This window comes from Dryobates pubescens, chromosome 12 (assembly GCF_014839835.1).
Source record: "Dryobates pubescens isolate bDryPub1 chromosome 12, bDryPub1.pri, whole genome shotgun sequence".
In the NCBI taxonomy this organism is placed as follows: domain Eukaryota; kingdom Metazoa; phylum Chordata; class Aves; order Piciformes; family Picidae; genus Dryobates; species Dryobates pubescens.
This window is the reverse complement of record NC_071623.1, coordinates 19216597-19236827: the sequence shown is the minus strand read 5'-3', so window position 1 is coordinate 19236827 and position 20231 is coordinate 19216597. Positions and strand designations below refer to the sequence as shown.

General features: G+C 39.7%; 1 protein-coding gene across 1 annotated transcript; it reads right to left on the bottom strand.

Annotated features, from left to right (window-relative positions):
• Nucleotides 1–643: 643 nt before the first annotated feature.
• LCA5L (lebercilin LCA5 like) lies at nt 644–11708 on the bottom strand. The gene is given in 9 exon segments (XM_054165869.1): nt 644–896; nt 898–1065; nt 1068–1348; nt 3002–3122; nt 3415–3524; nt 7889–7982; nt 9541–9687; nt 11189–11512; nt 11514–11708. Coding segments are annotated over 9 exon segments (1539 nt in total). The 5' UTR covers nt 11637–11708; the 3' UTR covers nt 644–725.
• Nucleotides 11709–20231: the final 8523 nt, after the last annotated feature.

The window sequence follows — 20231 nt, the reverse complement described above, 5'->3', positions numbered from 1 at the left end:
TATGCCTGACTTCTCCAAAACAATAGTTTGCTCTTGCACATTCATCTTTGGATGTCAGCTTTGGAAGCTACCAGGCAAGCTGCTTTGATAAATTCTAACAGTGGAAAAGAATGAAGCTTTAGAGCTTTATAAGGCCAGTGAAAACAATGTAATAGCAAATTGTTTTTATTATGTGTGAATTCTGGAAGCTGTTTCAGGAGTGAAGAAAATAAATTGTTTTCTTTTACTGCATTGTTGGTACTAACCCAATGATGAATCTTACGAAAGTAGGTTCCTCGCTTCAGCTAGCTAAGAAATAATCAGCTCCAAATTTCAAACTGCAGAGAGAATGCAAAAAGCTGAACATTACAACACAAGGACTAACCTGGACAACTGGTAACAAGTAAAAGAGTCAGCATTGTTAAAGCACTTTTGGAAAGATGCATCACGTGCACAGACCAAGAACAGGATAATGTTTCGTTGTGACAACTGATTTGACTATCATTTTGGAAAAACAAATTCTCAGTAAGTTTTTATATGCATTTACTAAAGGCAAAACCATTGGTATTTTTAAAAGAATGTTTTAAATGATCTGTAATTCTAGAGTAAAAACCTGATCACTATCTAAACTAATTTGTGTATTCTTATGGGGTTATTTGTAACAATTTCATCGGTGTTAGATCCTTTACATTATGAACTAGTAGTAGCCGTGGTTTGAAATTTGGCTTGTGTAATCCCACGTCCTTTCACTTCTCATTCTTCATTTCTCTCATGTTAGAACTTGAATGACTATCTCTTCAAGCACAGCCTGATCCAAAGAATTCTTTAGTCAGACTTCTTTCAGCAAATGCCATATGAGTACAGCCTTCCATTTCAGTGGAGCTGTCCTGCCTTGCTTTGGTAACTTTAGCAAAAAAATGGTTCATATAGCCCAAAGGAGATTTTCACTTTCGAGTCACCTGTTTTACTGTAGTCCTGAGCTGCATGTCTGTAGTTGCAGAGACTTCCTTTTCTTGATTGTGGACACGATGTAAAAAGCCTGTGATGCAAATTCTCAGTGGCTTCTGAGAATGTGTATTTTTTTTTTTCACTCTAATGGATATTTTGTCTCTTGGGTCTGAAGTTGCACATTTACTCCCTGCTTTCTCCCTGTTATTTAGCTGTTCATCTGGACTTTTTTCTTCTTTTTCATATTTTTCTACTGCATCTTCCTCACGGTTGTTCTCTTTTACACTGTCACTTGAAGGAGTTTGTTCGTTCCTCATCAAGTTTTTCAGCTCCTGTTTAAGTAAATCTGTCTTTTTTCCTTCTTCCATAAATTTCAAACCAGTGCATTCTTCCATCAGTAGTGTGTCCTCCCATAAGTGCTCTAAAATGAAATATTGTAAGTTTTAGGAATGTCCTTAAATTGCCTAAGAACATAGAGTCATGAAGCATTAATGAGAGCAGGTTCTGCTTCCTTATTTAATTGCTTCAGTTGTTACTATTGATGGTATTTCCACCTTCATGACAATTTCATTTACTAACAAATAGGACAAAGTAAGATTTAAACAAGATCATCGTGCTACTGAATGCAGCTAAATAGCTTTATTTTTACCTTTTTCATGATATTTATTAAATGAATTAGCATGCAAATATAATCAGTAATGAGTAAAGATAGGGCCAGAAAAGTCATGTACAACACACAGAGAAACTACATGAGAGCTGAACTCTAATTGTAATTTTCTTGCTTTTAAATGGAACTTAAAATAGGTGTATGATTTTCTTCCCCTTGACAACACAGGTGTTTGTTGCATGGAGCAGAATATACTGAAACTCTCCAGCCTGTAAAAGAATTGACTCCACTCTTTAGTAGAAAAAGGTATGTGTGTACTGAATGCCTACAGTAAATCTATTTGTCTGCTGCAGGGGACAAATTGTAATAGATCCTGTGTTTTGGAGAGACACACAGAATATCTCCAAAATGAGAGAGAGCACAAGCTTAAGGCAGAAGTATGAAGTTGCAATAACTAAAATAGCTAAATAAGACTTCAGTAGCTAAGTCTAAGGCAGTGGGTGAAAGCCAGAAGAAAATGAGAGTCTGTCAGAGAGAAGAGAGTGATTTGCAGGCAGAATCAGAAGACGACCCATGTTTTCTGTCAGTTTAAAAGGGGATTCGAAGACAAATGGTGACTTGGGTTATCTGGTGGGGTCTGGAACACTGCAGGCTGTAAAGGAGTACAAAGCACAGGAGTTAACACGTTCCAGATTACTAGTTCTGTTACTGATCTAGTAAGTGACGTCAGCAGCCCATTTCACCTCTGTAAATGTCTGACCTTTAGGTCATGTAATGTTTCCCACCATTTCTGAAGTGTTTAGCATGATGGCATTCAGATCTTAGTTCTTTCTACAAGTCTTAGTATAATGAATATAACATGAATATTTTTAGAAAGAAGTAAGATAAAGGAGTAGATGCACTGACTCTTTTCTTATGCTCTATATAATTTCTTCAAAATAAAGATGTTTATAGATTAGTCCTCTGCAAGTAACTTTTGTATAAGAATACAGCTGATGGCCAAGATTTACATAAAATCTATTTCCAGTAATCATTGTAATGAGGAGATACTCCCAGCCCCTGAAGAAGCCCTTTTGCTTTCTCAGCAATAGATCCTAGGCCAGAAATCTGTTTTGACTTCAGCTATGATTAAGATTTACAACCAACAATTTGAAATCAGTATTTGATTAGTGTAGAATTAAACTATTAAGCACATTTTTGCACATAAAGCACCAGGTTTTTACCAACATGTCCAGGAACTGTTTTTAGAGGTACAGCAGTATGGAGATGTCTTGTAGCGTAGAGTTGCTTTGCTGTCAGCACACCTCCACCAGCAGCTGGATTTCAGTGACTCTTAATCTCTTGAACCAGTTCCTGTCGGTCAGGTGCCAGCTTAATGGCTGTCAGACCCACGTAAATGACTGATACCATCAGTTCATTCAACTTATAAAAAGAGTTTCTGAGAAAAATATTAAAATATGTCTCTACCTGCTCTGGTAAATGTTTCTGGCTCTGGTATTTTCTTCATTGATGAGTTTTGTGTTCTACAATGGGCATCTGCATAATTCGATTTATGTTTTTGGTTCTTATCTTCTGAAGAGTTTTTCTCCTATAATTAGCAATTTAAAGTAAAAATAATGAAGGAACACTTGCTTAGTGACTTTTAAAAGCACACAGGCAGTGATATGCTTATAAGAAGATTAGTAATTTCAGTTACTATGATATTCTTATTTTGTATCACAAAGTTTGTCCTACATATTTTCTGTAATATGATTACATTCACACACAATCCACATTGTAGAGGAGGGATTGAGCCATTCAGGCATATTACTGAAATTCACAGAATAACATACAGTTTAGCTGAGAGTTTAAACAAGGGACTGGATACAAATACTTCATACCTTTGCTAGCTGAACTGCACTTTTTTCTGCTTCCCATGTTTGATGCTGTGACAGCAGCAGTGATCTAAAACTGTGTTTATCTACTTGTACTGATCTGTTTATACTAAGACCTATTGAAAAAGGACAATCATTAGTAATACAGTAGTTTCTGGAACTATATTGTTGGTATAAACAAAAGATATCTTTGATGACTGATAGTACTGGTATTTGGCCTAGGATTTAAACTTCTTTATTTCCCCTGCTACCCTCCCGTATCTTAATGCCCTTTATTAAAGAAATTCTTTGTTCTGCCTGATAAATGCTGAAACTGGAACACAAACATACCTACTTGAACTTCTGGACATTTTATACTTAGGATCATGAAAGGGTCTGGGTTGGAAAGGAACTCCAAAGGTCATCTAGCTCAAACCTCTCTGCAGTAAGCAGAGGCATCCTCAATTAGATCTGGTTGTCCAGAGCCCTGCCAAGCCTCACCTGGAATATCTCCAGGGATGGGGCCTCAACCACCTCCCTGGGCAACCTGTTCCAGTGTTCCACTACCCTCACGGTAAAGAACTTGTTCCTAACATCTAATCTAAATCTGCTCTTCTCTAGTCTGAAGCCATTGCCCCTTGCCCTATCACTACAGGCCTTTGTAAACAGTTTCTCTCCATCTTTCTTGTAGGCCCCCTTCAGGTAGTGGAAGGTTATTATTAGGTCTCCTTAGAGCCTCCTCCAGGCTGAACAACCCTAGCTCTGTCAGCCTGTCCTCGTAGCAGAGGTTCTCCAACCCCCTGATCGTTTTTGTGTCTCTCTGGACCAGCTCCATGTCTTACATCAGTACCTCATAAATACACCTAAGTTTTAGATATACAAAATTCCTTTCAGCTAGAACATGCAAAGTCAGACAAATATGTTTATACTCTAGAACCTACATGAGTTTAGTTTGTGTGGTAACATTCTGATGTAAATTTAAGAGATCTGGTGTGAGGCCTCAGTTCCCAGGTTCCTAAATTTGGATCTTACAGAGTACAATAAAGGGTTTTGCTTTCATGCCCTCTGACTCTGTTACTCACCTTTCCCAAAGCTGAGTGCTTATATAAGGCTTTATGGAACCAGCCTCTTCTGAAGAAATGCTCAACACTGAAATGTCTGTGATCTTTGAAATGAGATTCCAAGGGAGTGATTGAATGAGACATTTAAAGAAACAGTTGAATGGAGATGAGTTGGGGTAGGTGAGTATATTGTTCTTTTCTTCTATCTTTAGAATAATTATGCTATGTGCACAGTAGCTGAGAAAGTTGCTAGCTCTACAGGAAAAATATGATCAATCTTAAGTCAACATTCAACCTTATTCTCAGGCTTGATCTCTGAAGTCAGAGGAAGACTCTCCCTAAAAATGGTGATTTTCAAATATTTGCAGTTCTGTGTTGAAAAGGATGTTAATAAACAATTTGAGTATTACTCTTGAAGGACTAGCTGTGGTGATGGGGCGGGAATTAGTTTTCCCTTTTGAAAGGTAACCATCAGGAAGATTCTTCAGCTTTTCAACAGAAATCAGAGCGTTCTTCAGATTGAGAACTAGGGGGAGCTGTACCTCTAGATGAGCGGGTGTGATTGTCCCACAGCTGAGCAAACTGCTCTCATTAAAAGCTTATGAAATTAATGGCTTCGCTCAATAGATCAGGTTTATTTATGTACATAGAGCTTTCTGATTACCTAAGCAAGTCTACCTGCAGCTGTCAGGAGTGTTAAAAATTGCTGCCTCACACTTCTGTTTTTACTTTCCTGCTGGGTAAAAATGTTGGGAAAACCAGAACAGGAAATATCTCTGGAAGAAATCGTTCTTTCTAAGCCTGTTATAGGAAAAGTGAAGTCAGTAGTGAAAAGGAAAAACAGTTTCCATTAACTCCAGTTCTAGATTTCTAAATCATCATCATGGCAGAGAATGAAACCTTTACTGGCCCAAAATACCAAAAGATCAGACAAGTATGCTTGGAACCTTTTCATTACAAAACACCAGGGCTCTCTCCAACTCCTGTATTTTGCTTAAAGAAAAGAAGAACGTCAATAATAAACAGTGATTTAAGTACTGTAATTTCAGTAACAACATTGTACGAGTCCATATGTGAGAAAAATAAATTTAAAAAAACCCCAAACAACAAACCAAACTCACAGCTGGTTATGTGACTTAACTAAAACTGGAATTCAGAATTTCATTGAAAAAAATCCTGTGTCTGGTTTGGAATTTGTGTTTCTTAATTTTACCGCTTGAATTACCAACCTTTCCCCTGTATGTTTATGATCCTGAATAATAGGCAAAATACTACTTTCAGTGTGGGGAGAGTACTTGAAATCTGTTTATTAGTTTCTGTATGCAACAAAATTATTAGCAAATTTTAGACACCACATCTAAAGCATATGACAATTAGGTGTTTGTAAGAGCTTCACGAAAACTATATTACTCAATTTTTTTGGCCCTGACTAATGTAGTGAGCACATGGGTAACATCAAGCTGCGCCAGGGGAGGTTTAGGCTGGAGGTTAGGAAGAAGTTCTACACAGAGAGAGTTATTGCCCATTGGAATGGGCTGCCCAGGGAGGTGGTGGAGTCACCATCACTGGAGGTGTTCAGGAGGAGACTTGATGTAATGGGTTGGGTCAGATCCCCTCCCCACCACAGGCAGAAATAACGACTCAGGCAAACGGATTGCAAAAGTGATGAAAGTTTAAATAGAAAGCAGTGAATGTTACAGAAAACCCAAAGCGCAGTGACAAAGAAAGATCCCATCCCCACCTGAGGGTGCATGCAAAACCCCCAGGGCTCCTTCTTCCCCCTCCCTCTGCTGGGCTAGTCTCAGCTGGCCAGGCCTGAGACTGCCCATCCCCCTGTGGCCTTGGGCCCAATCAGGCCCATGGCCAGGAGATCTCTCGCCCAGTTACCAAGTCTCGGAGAGGGAAGGAAAGAGGAAGTGCCAGACTCCGCACTGGATCTTATAGTGGTGCAAAGAATTATGGTAGGAAATACACAATTTCCTGTGTCCATCCCTCTGGGCTGGACTTCTGGACACAGGAAGTGAACACCCCAGGGGGGCACCCAGCTCAAACTGCAACACTTGATAGGGTGCTTGGTTGCATGGTTTAGTTGATTGGGTGGGTTGGATCATGGGTTGGACATGATGATCTTGGAGGTCTCTTCCAACCTGGTTTATTCTATTCTCTAACAGTTCTTGGTTTGTATGACTTTGAGCTGGTTTTAGCTATTGCTGCCTCTATTCAAAGGGTGCAATCCACGTGTCTGAACACAGGTACCTCCTGCCATTTGAGATGCCCTCAAGTACTCAAGGTATCCCATAAGGCTGACCAATGTTACATAGCACTGATGGGAAACCTGTGTCCTTCTGGAACAACAACTACAGGGCCAGGCAGAATGTGCTAGCACATCTCAAATGGCACTGGATGCCTGTAACTAGGCAGCTGAATCTCACACAAGGTAGCTACTCTGGGAATGTTTGCTAGACAAGATTGCATGTAACAGATATTTCTCTCCAATACTGGAGAGAAATGCTCTTTACTAAAGACTTTTTTCTTCCTTGATAGAATTAACTTGCTGTTGTTCTTTTCTATCATTTTCTTATATTATTCTAAACAGCATCAATTCAGTAGATGTAATTAGTTGAGAGCATATACAATAACTAGGTTACTACAATCTCTGGTTACCCATTTAAACTTACTTATACTGAGAAAGGATAACCAAGGATGAAAACTCTTCTCTCAGCAGTATGATCATCAGACTGCACTTTGAAATTCCTAAACCTTGTATCTGAAAACTTCTCTTCTCATTTCACCCCAACAAAATACAAATTGCAAGAGCTTCAATAAAGGATATTGAAACATCTCTGCTATTTTTAAGTTACAGGGTCTACTGACTTTGAAAATGAAAAAAAACAGTTTTTAAAGACCCAATGCATGTTTTTTGTTCATATAATAGCACTTCGGAACTCTGTACTGAAACTAGGAACTTCCTACAGGAGGGTTGTTTGTGTGGTGCTTTGAGTTAGTGAGCCATACTGTGGGAATCATAAGGTGGCCATTTCTCCAGGTCAAGTCAAACAAAACAGCCTGAACAAAAATCAGTCTGCAAAAGCTTTGTGGACTGAGAACTTCACTTTGTTAAAAAACAAATAGGCAAAGAACAACAAAGGCAAATAGTCACTTTAAATGGCAGTGCTACTTCAGTGTCACTGTTAGTATACTAAAGCTAAGTATGTTAAACACTACTCATGATGAAAATTGGATTAAATGCTGTAACTAAGTCGAGTATTTGTAGCCATAAAATGGATGAGCAAAAAACCCCAATTACTTTTCTTTAATGACACGTGACAGAATATTGTTGAGCCTATGAAGTACTATATTGGCTTTTATTTTGGAATATATGTCCCAGTTATAAAACAATGCAACATAATTAACAGAAAGAAAAATGAATGTACACTTACTTTTTTCATGAGGTGCTGAATCACTTTTGTCTTTGGGGACTTTAAACATCCAATTTGCATAGATGTTTTTTATACTAAGTTGCCAATCCTTTTCCTAAGAAGAAATGAACACTATTAAACTTCTATAATGTGTTGAGTTACTTTTAACCAATTTAATTTTCTTGTCCTGGGAAAACATTGTCAGTGATCTTCCTTTGTGCCAGGCCACGTGGTAACTTTGTCATTTACATCAATAGGACTCTGTCATTTTCATTTGTGAGCCAAACAAAATTCTCCCTCTTTGAGGCTACGAACATATCTCCACCACTCCCTGGGCAGACTATTCCAATGTTTGATAACCCTCTCTGTGAAGAACTATTTCCTAATATCCAGACTGAACCTCCCCTGGCACAGCTCAAAACCATTTCCTCTAGTCTTGTTGACACCAAGAAGAGGCTGCCCCCTCCTTGCTCCAAACCCCCTTCAGGTAGTTGTAGAGAGCGGTGAGGTCTCCTCTCAGCCTTCTCTTCTCCAGACCGAGCAACCCAAGCTCCCTCAAATGCTCCTTGTAGGCCATGTGCTCCAGGCCCTTCACCAGCCTCATTGCCCTTCTCTGGACACGCTCCAGCACCTCAGTGTCCTTCTTGTAGTGAGGGGCCCAGAACTGAACACAACACTCAAGACGTGGCCACACCAGCCCTCTGATACAGGGCCCAGGAAGTGCACTATACTGTTATGCTTTCCCAACAGCTCACTGGGATTTTGCAGCTGGCAGCCTGGCTGCTGCCAACTATCAGGAGGAGAGTTTCTACAGCTGCTGCACGGGTAACAGGAACAAACAATGCCCCTGCACAGAAATTCAAATTTCTATGAATCCTCAGGATTTGCTTGTTCTGCCCTTCTCAATGTCTGGGGAAAATTCCCTTAAAAACATCTTTCACAGATATTTGTTTCTGTTTAGAAAGAGGAAGCTCCTTAGTGCAAAGCTCCTTAGTTTACTTCACACAGAAGTTAAAGAGAAAAAAAAAGGGGTATATTTTAACTGTTACAGTTGCAAATGTTTTAATGTTTTCTGGAACATGTGCTGTTTTTCTTGTTTACAGCTCATATGACATACCATTCACGGCAGTTGTGTTTCTGTTTCTATGTAGTTGTCACTTTTGAGTTTTCTTGTATCTTTGGCTTGCAGGCATTACAGTAAGTGTTGAACTGTACGTATTTGTCCCCAAAATTTTTGTCTAAAAACCAAGCTGGAGTTTAAACAAACTGTTGAAACATTCACATTAAGTCTTTTTGTTCAACTCCAGTTTTGCAGATTATAATATTTGGCTCATTTTGGTTTGAATGTTTTTTGGTGAGGGAGCTCATTTGAAATGTGAGTAGATGAACATATTGACCTAGATCTATCAGAATGGTAATAAGTTGGTGTGAATTGTTTGCTCAAACTGTGATATGTTAATTTCTGTGCTGATTAGTTACTGATCTACTTCAAGCTTTTGACAAATAGGACCTGCAATAATTTATCATTTGACAAGACTTTTTTTTTTTGGTAGACTGTAGCTTCAACTAGGAAATAAAAGTTCCATTACTACATAATATAAAAGAAGCAAAAGGAATAAACAACATTAAATACTTGATTTTTTTCTCTTAGGAACAGAAACCTATTTAAAAGCTTGAATACCTTGATTTTTTTGGTGAAGAGAGTTAATTTCCATTTGCAAGTTCTTTGTAATTATCCCAGCTTCCACAGCTTTTTTGTTCTCATTTGCCAGCTGATGACTTAAGGTGCTATTGTTCAACTTCAGCTGCTTTTCTAAGCTCTTTAAAAAAAAAAAGGCAGGCATATTTTACCATATGGATGTACTCAGTATGAGTGTTGAGAAATTCCTGTTCTTACCAGATTTTAACAAAAGCATGCTAATAGAATGAAAAGTAAGCTTCTAATGATTGTATTTTATTGCAAACAATACATAAAATTATGATGAAGTCTCTGAAAAATTATTTTTCAAAAGAGCAAAAACTGGTCTTAAACCTAATTTTACTAAACATACACAGAAGTTTATTTGGCATTCTAACACAAAAAATAAGACTGTACATTACCTCTCTACAATCATCTTTGAGAAATGTTATGACAACCCTTCTGTTCACACTGAGATCTAGTAACTGCAGCAGCATAAGGATGCCTTGTGTAAATGTAAACTAGGTAATTTATGGAGTACTTTTTCAAGTATATTGTCATTAGAATCCAGTGCCATGCACTGAAATTATAGTTACTAAAACTGTAAAGTGAGCAGCCATTGCCACATGCTTTCCATAGCTTCTCACTAGATTTATGTAAATAGAATGTTTTCAAAAAGGAGTCTGAATTTAGCTGTTGACACTCATTTCTTTCATATAACAAATGCATTTGAGATGTAGCTGTTCAGATGGTGAAATGCCTCCAAGATTACCTGGCTCTTTATTACATTGTATGCATAATATCCCCATAGAAAATAGAAATTAATTCCTTGAGGACAGTGGGAATCTCAGTCTTCCAATTTTGTATAAAAAATTGTATTCCTGTCTTTCTGTGGAAAGTTCAATATGAGTACAGAAGCATGAGATATTAAAATGAGCTGAATCATCTCCTCTTGAACTCCCACTAGGCATTTACTACAGTTGCATAAAAAAACCCAACAGTAGAACCAACCCTAAAATCTAGGACACCTGACTACTGCTTAATTCAGGAGCTGCCCTGTAGCCAGATGCAGTGACTGACAGTAATTAGTGAACAGGAGCTGTAGGTATGTCCATAGTGCCCACCAGCACCACATGAAAATGACAGTGCTAGTTCTGGATGAGACAGATTTGGTTGTTCAGAGAAGTAGATCAGCAGCAGCCTAGTGGTCTCCAAGTATGACTAATCCTGTGCTTTGCCAGTATTAATTAGGGTCCATGCTATTGTGGCCAGAGGGCCCCAGCAAGCCTGACTACCCCATGCAGCTGGCAGGCAGCAGCATAGGCCTTCTGCTGAAGGACACTCTCCAGCTATAGGCAACACTTCTGGCCTAGCAGGGATAAAGCATATGACTTAATTCCTAAAAGATCTTTATTGACAAACTTAATCTACACACACATTTCTGCCAGGTTTTAAAATACTGAAAGGAGGTACTCCTACCATTCTTAGTACTTCACATTGAGGTCTGCACTGGGTTAAAAAGAATTTTCAGTATTACAGGATTGTATCAGGATTCAACAAGAAGTAGCTAAAACCTTTCCATTGTTCTTGCACAGAAACCTCGTCTATTACTGTTTGTGAACACAAGGATACACACATATTACCTGTATCCTCCTAGCATTCACTTCCATTTTTTCTGTAAGGACTGATAATCTGTGATGGAGTTCCTCTCTCTCTGCAAGAGCTTTGTCTTCTGAAAGCATACGTAAGTTCTGCAAAGCTTCTTTAGTGCTTTGAAGCTCTGCTTCAACTTCTCTGAGCTTCCTGGATGTATTCCTCTCATTCTTCTGAGATATCCTCAGGTGTTTCCTTAAAGTTGTTGCCTCATTAGAATGACATGCTAAAAGATCCAGCAAGTTACTTTCTGAATTTTCATAGCCAGGTATTGCTTTTGAGTGGCGACACTGAATCTGTTTCAAAATGTGATTTTTCTAAGCTTGATGCTTCTAATTTCTGTTGTAAATCAAATATTTCATTCTTCAGCTCTTTAATTTTGTGAACTTTTGCTGATGATATTCGCTGAGCTACTGCATTTTTTTTCTGGGACATCATACTACTCTGCAGGCTTAATAATGAAGGATTCTGATGTGGTATCTTCTCAGGTAGCAATTCTTTTCCCCCATCCTGTGTTCAGACCAAAGTAAACTGGCATTAATAAATAGAAATCATTTGAGACACCGACATCACTCTTTACTGCTCATCCAAGCTACTTAACTGTGGTGTAGTTAGCAAAATGCCCAGGGCCTCTACTAAGACTCCGGTGCTCAAGTATTTCACAGACAAATCCACTAAAGATTTTCCATCTCTGTGGCTGCACTGGGGAATAGCTAACTAGGTCTATAGGAGATCAAGGTTCCCTCCTTTCATTCTCTGAAGCCATTTTCATTTGAAACTGCCATCATGCTCACTTTCCATTAATAAAGGTAACTACACAGGTGGTGTCTTCTGAGGCAAACAGCAATAATATTCTGAGAATGACTTAGTAAAGTATGTTTCTGTAAACAAACTACTCCAGTATCAATGGAAATAAACTTTCTCTCTGTAAATCATGCAGTTTACTAATGCAGGAGTGATCTGGAGAGCCAAATTCAAACCATCTGGAAAGATTCCCAAGAGGGAGGATCTATGCTTTGAACAGGGGTATGATAATAAAAAAAAAAAAAAAAGGAATCTGTAGATCTGCAAAAACAAGGCAATCACAGTAGCACATGGTTATATTTTTTTCTGCAGCTAGTATTTGTAACCAGCCTTCTAGAATTTTCAAGTCAGCTTTGAGCTGAACTCCATTTATAAACCTTACACACTTTTAGTATAGAACAGTTATGCTGCTGTGTACAGTACAGCAATTTAAAAAATCTCTGTAGGCTAGCATTCAAAGTGTATTACTGCTGTCTGCCTTCCTTTATGGTCAGCATTCTGAGTGAATTACTCTCATTTTCCTTAACTGAAACAGAATTACAATTTTAAAATAGTCAAAGCTGTAAATCTGAGTGTATTCCCATTTTTCAGGCATATATTAAATTTCACTATAGTTCTCAAGACATTTCAGGCAGTATTTTGCAGAAGTTTATTATAATAATGTATAGATCACTTAATGTTTTATGAACAAAATAGGCAAGGTCCTAACCTGAAAATGCACCAGAGGAAAATGACAGATCTTTTTGGGGATATCTGTTGAATCCAGTCAGTGTGCTACACACAAACTCTCTGCAGGGGCAGGCCCAAACCAGAACAGCCCACTGCAGGTGGGAAGCAACAACAAATCAGCAGTAAGAAAAGTAAAGCAGGACACCCTCAAGGCTGCCAGAACACCATGGCCTCAATAATTCCATGACTTAAGCCAGAATACTGGAAAGCTATGGATAAAGTGTTATCTAGGAAGACTGAGGGGCATGGGGCAGTGGCTTCAGTGGGGAAAGGGGCTCTTTCTGCAGCAGCAGGAGCATCTGTCGCTCACAATCTCCTTGCCTGCTGGCAGCATTCCTGTTCTACACAGCTTCAGCCCAGCTTTGCTTCTGCTGTGACACTCATGTGGCTGGTGTACAAGGCAACCAGTTAGAGGAAAGCATGAAGAGGGGCAGTTATATGATTCTGAATGTCCTTTGCTCTTTTTCCTGAAACACCTGCTTCACTCCACTGTTTCAGGATACAAACCAAATTGTCTTCGTTCTGACGGCCCTGTTGATAGAGGAGAGCAAAAAAGGGTAAACTGGCAGGATCTCAATCATACAAAGCCATGCAGGGAGAATAGACTTGAATTTGATGTGATAGCAAAAGGAAAAGAAAGAATCTGGTCTGAGGAATCAGAAGGACGAGAGACTGTAATTTGGGCAGGACAGGGTGGATTCTTTACATATGTTTTAAATGAATTAAAACAGGTTGGACTTGATGATCTTTGAGGTCTCTTCCAACCTTGGTGATTCTGTGATTCTGTGAAAAAGGACTATCATGGAGGTTCAAATAAACAGAGGAAATTACAGTGGTCAGTTGAGGTCAGGCAGGTTCAAGACCTTCTGCAGTGAGCAAAAGTGACAGGTGCTGTGCAAAAAAATCCCCAGAGGTAAAACCCAAAGCAAATGAAAAGTACTCAAGCATCATACCCATGCATTCTCTGTGACACAATTCCACTTGCAGGAAGACTGCAATATGTCCACAGATGTCGTCACACAAAATGAGAATGACAGCTACATGGCTATTTTATTCTGTCAGAATGGAATGAGAAGATGTAAAAGAAATGGGAAAATACCTTCCTGCAAAAGCTGACAAAAATCTATACATGTCTATCCATGGTGAAAGGGTAGGCTATAATTGTATTCTTGGGAAACTGATCATTTCAAGTAACCATAAACCAGCAAGAATAAGCACTTAGAATATCAAACACAGCTAGTAGCCAATAAAGATTCTTCTGCTAGAATCATTCAAGATCAGATTTGATGTGACCCTGGGCCATCTGATCTAATTGGAGGTGTCCCTGCTCATTGCAGGAGTATTGGGTAAGATGACCTTTGAAGGTCACTTCCAACAAGATGCAATCTGTGAATCTGCAAATCTCCCTCTCTCCTCTCCTCTTCCTAGAGTTTGAAACATGATTTATTATTTTTCTTCACTGAAAAACTGTTTTCTCTGTCTTCCTCATTACTGAAAAATGCCAAAGAAAGAACAACTATACTTCTCAAGAGACTCTCATTTTACTACCAGAAAAACAGAGTACCTTTTTTATCATCATGGGGGAAGCTACCTTGTCCTTTTCCCTTCTTTTCCTTTTTGTTTTTTACCCTGTGTTTTCTTCTCTTCAGTTCCTGTTATTTCTGAATGTTTGCTGCTTCTAGCTGCTTCAGAGCAAGTCACTGACAAAGACCTAAGAATAGTTAGCGTAAGAATTTTTGCTTCTCTATTTCTTGCTGCATCCCCCACAATCATTACCTCTGCTACAGCTGCTGTTTCTGATACTTCTGTGGTTTGGGAAATCTTTAGTACCCTTGGCTTTTGTGCCATGCTCCAATTTATTATAGTCTGCCACTAAAATATGGAAGAAACCATCATCTGAGTTCACCATTGTGTTATGCTGGAAGACTTGAAAGTTGACCTCCATAACCTATCAGGAACGAGTATGTTTTTGAGTTCTTTACAGTTGGCACAAAAAATACTAAAGAGTCTTCAGCTATAGGATAGGATAGGATAGGATAGGATAGGATAGGATAGGATAGGATAGGATAGGATAGGATAGGATAGACCAGGTTGGAAAAGACCTTTGAGATCATCGAGTCCAACCTATCACCCAACACAATCTAATCAATTAAACTATGGCACCAAGTGCCTCATCCAGGCTCTTCTTAAACACCTCTAGTGATGGTGACTCCACCACCTCCCTGGGCAGCACATTCCAATGATGCTAAGAAACACTACATTACCATTAAAAAAAAACCAAACAAAAAAAGTCATTATTCTTTAACCCATTAAAATAATTGTAAGTGGGTAAGTTTGTTTCCAGAACAAACTGCAATATGAAATATACTCATTTTTACCTCAGAATTTGCTATGCTATTGGCATGTATTTCCTAAAGATTTACAAGGTACTACCATTTCAAAGTGAATAAATGCCACAATTTGTTTCCTGTAATGTATTAATTTTCTCTAATGAAATTGGAAAGAAGGGAAATTGTATTTATGTTCAATACCTACTAAATGCTTTACAATGTTAAGTTCAAGCCTCTAGAAACTGTCTATTTCTAACTGTACTTTTATAGTATTTTCAGCTTTCCATTCATGTCATAGAAATATCATTTACTCATATTTTTCAATAATTAGATCACAAACCAGATCACCCCTGGAGAGGAGGAGGCTCAGGGGAGAACTCATTGCTCTCTACAACTACCTGAAAGGTGGTTGTAACCAGGAAGGGGTCAGTCTCTTCTCTCTAGAAACCAGCACCAGAACAAGAGGACACAGTCTCAAGCTGCACCAGGGGAGGTTTAGACTCGAGGTGAGGAGAAAGTTCTTCACTGATAATTCGTCATTGGAATGGGCTGCCCAGGGCGGTGGTGGAGTCACAGTCCCAGGAGATGTTCAAGAGGGGATTGGACATGGCACTTGGTGCCATGGTTTAGTAGTCATGAGGTCTGTGGTGACAGGTTGGACTCGATGATCTTTGAGGTCTCTTCCAACCTTGGTGATACTGTGATACAAGATTCGTTTGTGTATTACAATGGAAAACACACTTAGCTTCCATGTTACATGTAGAGGATATGGCATCGCTTAAAATTACACAACAGAGTGTCCAATTTAGACTGAAATAAAGGTTACTGTAAGCTCTGGGGATGTGGTTTTCAAATCAGAATTGTTTGTGAAAACAAAAAAGCTTGCTAAAAATAAAAGCTTGCAATGTACTACAAGTGTCTATGCACAATTTCAGAAGGAACATAAGGAGAAAATTCAGTGTTTGTTATTGAAAGCAATTTCTTCACAGCCTAACTGTACTGAACACATTTGTTTGCTTTTGAAAATGGTGCAAGATACTCATCTCCAGGTCTAAGTACACATATAGCTTGGAAAACAACAATTCTAATGCGCTGTTGTTGTCAGAGCTGTGATTATCTGAGGAGATGATGATGTTATTTTGTTTGATCAGGTTGTAACATTGCTGCTTCCTCTGGAATTCCATTTTCTCAATAGCATAATTTTCCAACAAAATCAACTCTCCTAATTGTTTGTCTTTTAAAAACCATATATTTATCATAAAATACAGAAGAAAGCCAACAGGATGCTGAGTTGCATTAATAAGGGTATCACAGGCAGGGATAAAGATGTCATTCTCCCACTCAGCACTGGTCAGGCTGCACCTGCGTACTGTGTACAGTTTTGGTCCATGCTATACAAGAAGGATGTGGTCAGGCTGGAAAGAGTCCAGAGAAAGGCCACAAGAGTGATCAGAGAACTGGAAGACCTGTCATGTGAAGGAAGGCTGAGAGAACTGGGTTTGTTTAGCCTTTAGAAGAGAAGGCTTAGGGGAGACATAACCATATACATGTACATAACGGGCAGCTATCATGAGGAGGGAGTCTTCCATTTTACAGTGAGTCACATGGTAAAGACAAGAGGTAATGGGCACAAGTTGCTAGTGGGGGACATTCAGACTGGATGCCAGACAAAACTTTTCCACTATTTGAACTATTGGGCATTGGAATAAACTCCCAAGTGAAGTAGTGGATTTCCTTACATTAGACAGTTTCAAGACCCAGCTTGACAGGGTGCTGGACCATCTCACTTAGACTGTATTCTTACCCTGAAAGGTTGGGCTAGATGATCCTTGAGGTCCCTTCCAACCAGCTATTCTATGTATCTATGAATGATGACTAATTTTCCATATCTTTGTGAACATCTGTTACACCTCATTTTTTTTGCCATACTGAAGCTACTGTAGATGAGAGCAGTTTACTTCATAGTCCTAGAAGCATTATTTAAGCACTGTGATTCTAATAGAAATAATTCTAAGGAATTGATGTCTTGGAATATGCTTCAATCAGTTTCATTTTCTTCATATCACATGAAGACTACCCAGACCATAGGTTTAGAGGCACAGAATTCTACCCAGCAGTAGAATAATTTGTATATTTGGGGGTGGGTCTAAAAGAGGCATAGCAATTACATAAAAGACATTTAAAATGAGATTTTCATGAGGATGGATTTTAACAAGTAGCTTTCACTAAAAAAAAATTAGAAGGTATTTTTAGAATATTCTAATTCCTTTGTTGCCATTTTGTTTTGTGGTGCCATTTCACTTGAAATGAAATGAAATGTCTTAAAGGGGAATCACCTAACTCTCAAATAAAATAAAAAAGTTGAATTTAGGGTTGCACAAAATGTTGTAGGTTGACTCAAAACAGTTTAATTACTCTTTGCTCCTTATATAAGCAACTCTTCTTTGTGGACGACTGAAGAATGTCCAGGGTACTACTAAATCTGAGCCAGTGTAATAACCCCTAAGAGATGAGAACTCATATTTTAAGGTCAGGATTAGGCAAAGGAAAGCTTGGTACATAGATATCTATTTATTTTTAAATTTGATTTGGTACTGTCAATACTTTCTGTCCAAACGGCATTTAAAATACATTAGTGTCCTGATTTTAACTCATTTGGCAGCTGAGCCCCAGCAATCTGCTGACAACAGAGGGGTTTCTCTTTCTGCCCTGCCCCTCCCCAGTTACCCTCTGGGTGTGCAAGGAGGAAAAGGACCCAGGAGGCAGAGATGTTGGTTGAGATAAGGACAGTTTACTACTCCATGGCATGGACATCAGATTACATGAAAGAAAACAGAGATACCAGAGCATGCAGCAGCAGGGGAATAGACAAAATGCAAACCACCTGTGAAACTGAAAAGGGAAAAAGGGACAAACCCCTGCCTGGAAGCCTGGGGACAGGGTGGAAATATCACGAAAAACCTGGAACAGGAAAGTTTACAAGCTATAGAATACAATTCCAGTCCCATAAAGGCTGGCCAGCCCCTTCCTGTCACACAGTGAGCATGATGTTAGCGTGGTGTAGAATAATGATCCAGTTCACACTGTGCCAGTGGGGTGAAGGGTGGGGGGGTGTTGCCTTGTCCCTTGTCCCTTCTAGTGGGGCCAGTCAGCTTAAACCAATACATTCTCCACCCCTTATTCTATGTCATCTATGTCATTCTTGGCAGCAATAAACATCAACACACATAATTTATTGTCTGTTCTCACTCAAAGTGAGATCACACAACAGACTTCTCCATCCTCCTGCATCACCCACCAGGTACACCCAGGTCCCTGGGCAAAAGCAATCCTGTGGGTGGGTTTGCCTTTACCTGAAGCAGGACTAACCCAGACCATTTTCCCTAGAATATTCTTCCTGTGTACCAGGAGAAAGCTATCTCACTCTATAATGTGTGGCAGTTTGGATTGGGCAGGGGCAGCTCCATTAGTAGATCCTCTGGAGTTAACCAGTCAAGTGGCTTGTGCTAAATGTGTTTTAAAGTTCCTTCTCCCACGGCTCTCAGGATGGCTTTTAGCAGGCTGCTGTAACATTTGACCTTCCCAGCAGCTGTTGTGTGACAGGGGATGTGATAACACCCACTCAATGCCATGCTCCTGGGCCCAAGTGTCTGTAAGGCTGTTTCAAAAATTAGTCCCACTGACTCAACTCTTTCTGGGGTGCCATGTCACCGCCACGGCACTTATTTTTCAAGGCCCAGGATGGTGTTCCGAGTGGTGGCATGGGGCACTGAATGTGTTTCCAGCCATCCAGTGGTTGCTTCTATCATTGTAAGCACATAGTGTTTGCCTTGATGGGTTTGTGGCAGTGGGATGTAATCAATTTGCCAGGCTTCCCCATATTTATATTTTAGCCACCACCCCCTGTACCACAGAGGCTTTACACTCTTGGCCTATTTGACTGTAGCACATTTCACATTCATATGTGCAATAGTGTGGGGTAAGTCAGCTTAAAGCAATACAATTAATTAGCTTAAATTAAACTTAAAACTATTGCCTTGTTTTGATGAGAAGTGTGGGCTGAACCTCACCACCCAGCCTCAACAGAAGGTGTTGAGAAGTAAAGAAAATGGAAAAAAAGAGAAGACAGAAAGTCAAAAGGCCCTTCGAGAAACAGAGAAATTAAAGATGTTACTATAGATTTAAAGAAAAAAAAAAAGCAGTAGCTGAAGGGAGGCAGAAATGAGCAAACAGTAAGAGAATATATGTGGAAGGAAGTGAGGCAGGAACAAAAATAATTAGGGCCAAATCTGTCTGTCAAAGATTAAAATGCCATTGCAGGCATCCAGAAACTGTAAAACTGTCACAAGGAACAATTAATTGTAATCTGTGTGCAAAACCAAAGTAAATGAAGAGGAAGAACACTGAATTCCCAGTCCAGCATGGTGTAGCAGTCCTCACAGCCCAGCCCTGAGCCCCAGGGAAGAAAGCTAGGGCCCATATAGGAGGGTCAAAGGCATACCTAGATCCCTCAAACCTGCCTCTGGGCTCCTCCACAGGCACTAAATAACTCCCTAGCGTGGTCCATACAAGCCAGAGTTCCCCCACCACCCTCACAAGTTTGTCAGGGTGCTGGTGGGGTCCAATTGTAACCCTGCTCTCCCTGGTAGCCCCATGCCAGGGCCTGACCGGCACCTGAAGGTCCTGGCACTCAGCCCCACACCCAGCTGACATCACCCATCTCCAGCCTCCCTGGCCAGAGCAGGAAAGCAGCTCCTCACCAGGGGGCACCTCTGGACAGGGGACAACAGAATGGTTCGGGTTAGAAGGGACCTTTCCCTGCAATAATCAGGGACATCTCAGATTACTCAAAGTCCTGCCCAACCTGATCCTGAATGTTTCCAGGGAGGCGGCATCTACCAATTCTCCAGGCAACCTGCTCTGGTGTTTAACTACTCACATGGTATAAAGAATCTGTGAATGTAGTCCAAATCTACCTTTCTTGAGTTTAAAACCATTAACCCTTGTCCTGTTGCAACAGGTCCTGCTCAAAAGATTTTCCCCATATTTCTTATAGACTCCCTCTAGGTACTGGAAGGACGCAGCAACATTCCCCCAGACCCTTCTATTCTCCATGCTAAATGACTCCAACACTTTCAGTTTTTCTTCCTAGGAGATGTGTTCCAGTCCT